At 32.4% G+C, this 3,079-nt stretch overlaps 1 protein-coding gene across 1 annotated transcript; it reads right to left on the minus strand.

Annotated features, from left to right (window-relative positions):
• Positions 1 to 1,087: 1,087 nt before the first annotated feature.
• Positions 1,088 to 1,875, minus strand: LOC133289227 (CASP-like protein 1C1). Its single transcript, XM_061487126.1, has 3 exons — positions 1,721 to 1,875; positions 1,513 to 1,615; positions 1,088 to 1,312 (listed from the first exon to the last, which is right to left on the minus strand). Exons 1-3 carry the CDS (start codon positions 1,873 to 1,875, stop codon positions 1,088 to 1,090), a joined length of 483 nt encoding a protein of 160 aa, XP_061343110.1.
• Positions 1,876 to 3,079: the final 1,204 nt, after the last annotated feature.

Genomic DNA, 3,079 nt, shown 5'->3' on the forward strand with positions numbered 1-3,079 from the left:
TGTACCATTGATTTGAGATACCAAATTGTGTCCATCGATTTTGATTCCAAATTATAATTTCTTTTATAATTTTTTTATTCCATGATTTACCAAAGAAGGAAACTTTTTAAATTTTTGTAGTGTGAATGCAAATTTGAAATTGAAGGAGGAAGTGATACGTCAGCGGGGTTGCCAAATAATGGGTTTGTCTTAGAATGTAAGATGTGAGTCTTTTTTTAATTTATGAGGGTAACTAAAGTGGGACCGTATTTTTTGTTAGGGACTTAAAAAAGTATTTACTCATAAGATTATTGAGGGTAAAAGTAAAATGATAAATTATTTCAAAAATAATGTTTTTCATTGATCTCTTATGTATATATAAATATATACGGAGTTTTTTTTTTCTGTTCTCCTCATATAGCTTTATATATTTTTATATGTACATAGAAAATAAAATTATCTCACGGTGAAATGAGAAATATTAATAGTCGAATTTACTCTAAAATTGATCATGTTTATAAAAAAACAAGGATTTATAATATAGGAAACAACATGAATGATCTCTGTCGAGAAATTTGCAAGGGAACTAAATCCCGTAATTAAAGCTGAAAGTAAAAACGGGGGTTTCCAATGTGATTTAAAATGGGAAGTAAAAGAAAGAAAAAACAATATTTAAAAACAGAAATATCAATTTAAAAATAATCCACCTAAGAATTATGATTCCTCGTACATATATTGAACAAATAATTATCAAATCGTGATTCATCCTAAAGCGAATCATTATTTCATTATATAATAACCAAAAAAAAATTATGATTGATTTTTTACATGTAGAGTTAATACACATGAAGTAAAAGGTTTAAGATTAAGTTTCAATTAATCTCCTAGTTACACTGTTAAATGAAAACAAATTCTTTGGCTGTTGTATATTAATATACATCATGATCGGTTCTCAAAAAAAAAAGAAACAGGAAGAACTCTATATAAGTGCACTGATACTGATATCTATCTATAAATTAATAAATCAATACAAGTGGGGTGAAGGGAGAAGAACACGCGTGAAGGATGCTAGACATAAAAGAGTGGAAAATTCCAAACACTACCAATTTTACATGAAGAGGGGGTTCTGTAGAGAGTAAAGAGAAGAAAATATAAGTACAAAGTATATTATAGCTGCAGCGAAACTTGCAAGGAGAGCTCCAGAGACATGGTCACAATATTTAGGAACTTGTCCGCAAATGGGTAACCAACCGGCATGACTATTGCCTTTCTTGCCCACCTGAGCTATTGCAAGTGCTGCTGAAACGCTTGAAGAGAGTAACATTGCTATCCCCTAATGAAATATTACCAAAAAAATGTGAAGTCGTTACTTTTTTTTTTCATAGACCCCAAAGTGTACGACGAGTCATACACTTTTGATTAAAGTATGACTGGTCAAATATAGTATAATTTGTAAGAATTTGTAAACAAAAAGTTTGTAAATATATCATTCCTCCTGAAAGTTTAATACGATAGCGGTAAATGTTTGCTTACCGCATCTAAGATTAACACCAAACGCCAAAGTGAATTATGGTAACATGTGAAGAGAACAATAAGGCTGTATCCACTTGCTATGGCTTCTGCTATCACAAAATAACTATAGCAAGCAAATATCAAGAAAATATAGTCAATTTGAAATGCTTATAATGATTGAGATTCACATTTTCTCAGAAAAGGATATAAAGGGGGAAGAAAATCTCACACGAATGCTGGCTGGTTGCTATATTTTGCAGTGAAGGTTAAGTTGAGGACCTCAGCAGAGTCATGGGTTGTAACCATAACAACAGTTGCTGCTATAGTTGCTCCAAAGGCTAGTAATCTTAGGAAAAGGGTGAGGACTATCTTGGTCTTGGTCATGGTGGACACTGCCTTGAAATCGAGACAAGTTTTGATCAGAAGGGAAATGAGTTCTTAAAGAAGCTTTTTAACATACAAAAGCTGAACAATATATGCAGTGAATATGCAAGTGTTAGGTAGCCAATATGTGGTTTAGTAGCCTCTCAATTACATTAATATTTCAAATTTGACTTTGTTGATTGTTTACCTAATCATCACATATGATAGACATTTGTCAGCCAGTGAAGTAACTCGAGAGTTATAATTAGAGGTGGGGGGTTGGCCAGTTTAACCTGCCATTTGTGGCAGGTTAGATTGAAAAATTTTACTCGCCAATTGTTTGAATCTGTCCCGTTTAAATAGGTTGATTCGTCACGTTGATTTTTTATTTTATTTTTTTAAAAAAAATGAATTAATGATATTTTTTATATCCTTTTTGTCATAGTTTGATATTTTTTACATTGCAATATAATTTTATTTTTTTTAACATATTTCAATTAATTCATTGCTTTACGATTAGTCTGGTTCAGAGTGAGTTCCAGGAATAAGATTTTAAATTTCTCCCAAAAATAATACTGGAGGGCTTTTTGACCCTTATAACCCTTTATTATTAACTAATTACCGATTTGACCTTGATTATAAACTATTTCAAAAATTTAACCCCCTCAAAAAACATAACACCAATCTGCCCCTGTTTGACCGTTGACCACCAAGCCTACCCGGGTACACCCCTCTGTACCCGGGTATTTTTTGAAATTTTTTGTCTACCCGGGTAAGGAGGAGTGTACCCGGGTATTGTTCTTCGTACCTGAGAAATTGCTTGAATTATTTACCCGGGTAGGGAGGGGTGTACCCGGGTAAATCTTCGACCACCCATTTGGTACTTGCTATAACTGGGGCAACTTGTAGCTGATGGATATAAGAACAGATATGATTTATTTGATTTTACCACAAGTTAATTATATTTGCGGATGTGTAATTAATTGTTTCATGGTAATTTTTTCTCTCTCTCTTTTTTACAGCTAATGAGATAGATCAGTATTATCAAGTTAAGCATGCCTAACCAATTTGAAGAGCTTTTAGCTTTGAGAATGGATTTGGAATTTCCATACATCAACACTTTACTGCTCATCAAAGCGGTCCCTGTTCGTATCGATTATGATGGGGTCTACTTTTATAGTGTTAACTGAGAATTCCCTTTCTAAAATAATCATTGAAAAATATT

This window comes from Gastrolobium bilobum, unplaced genomic scaffold, assembly GCF_033153095.1.
Source record: "Gastrolobium bilobum isolate Gb01-03AN ecotype WA unplaced genomic scaffold, APGP_CSIRO_Gbil_v1 utg45761, whole genome shotgun sequence".
Lineage (NCBI taxonomy): Eukaryota > Viridiplantae > Streptophyta > Magnoliopsida > Fabales > Fabaceae > Gastrolobium > Gastrolobium bilobum.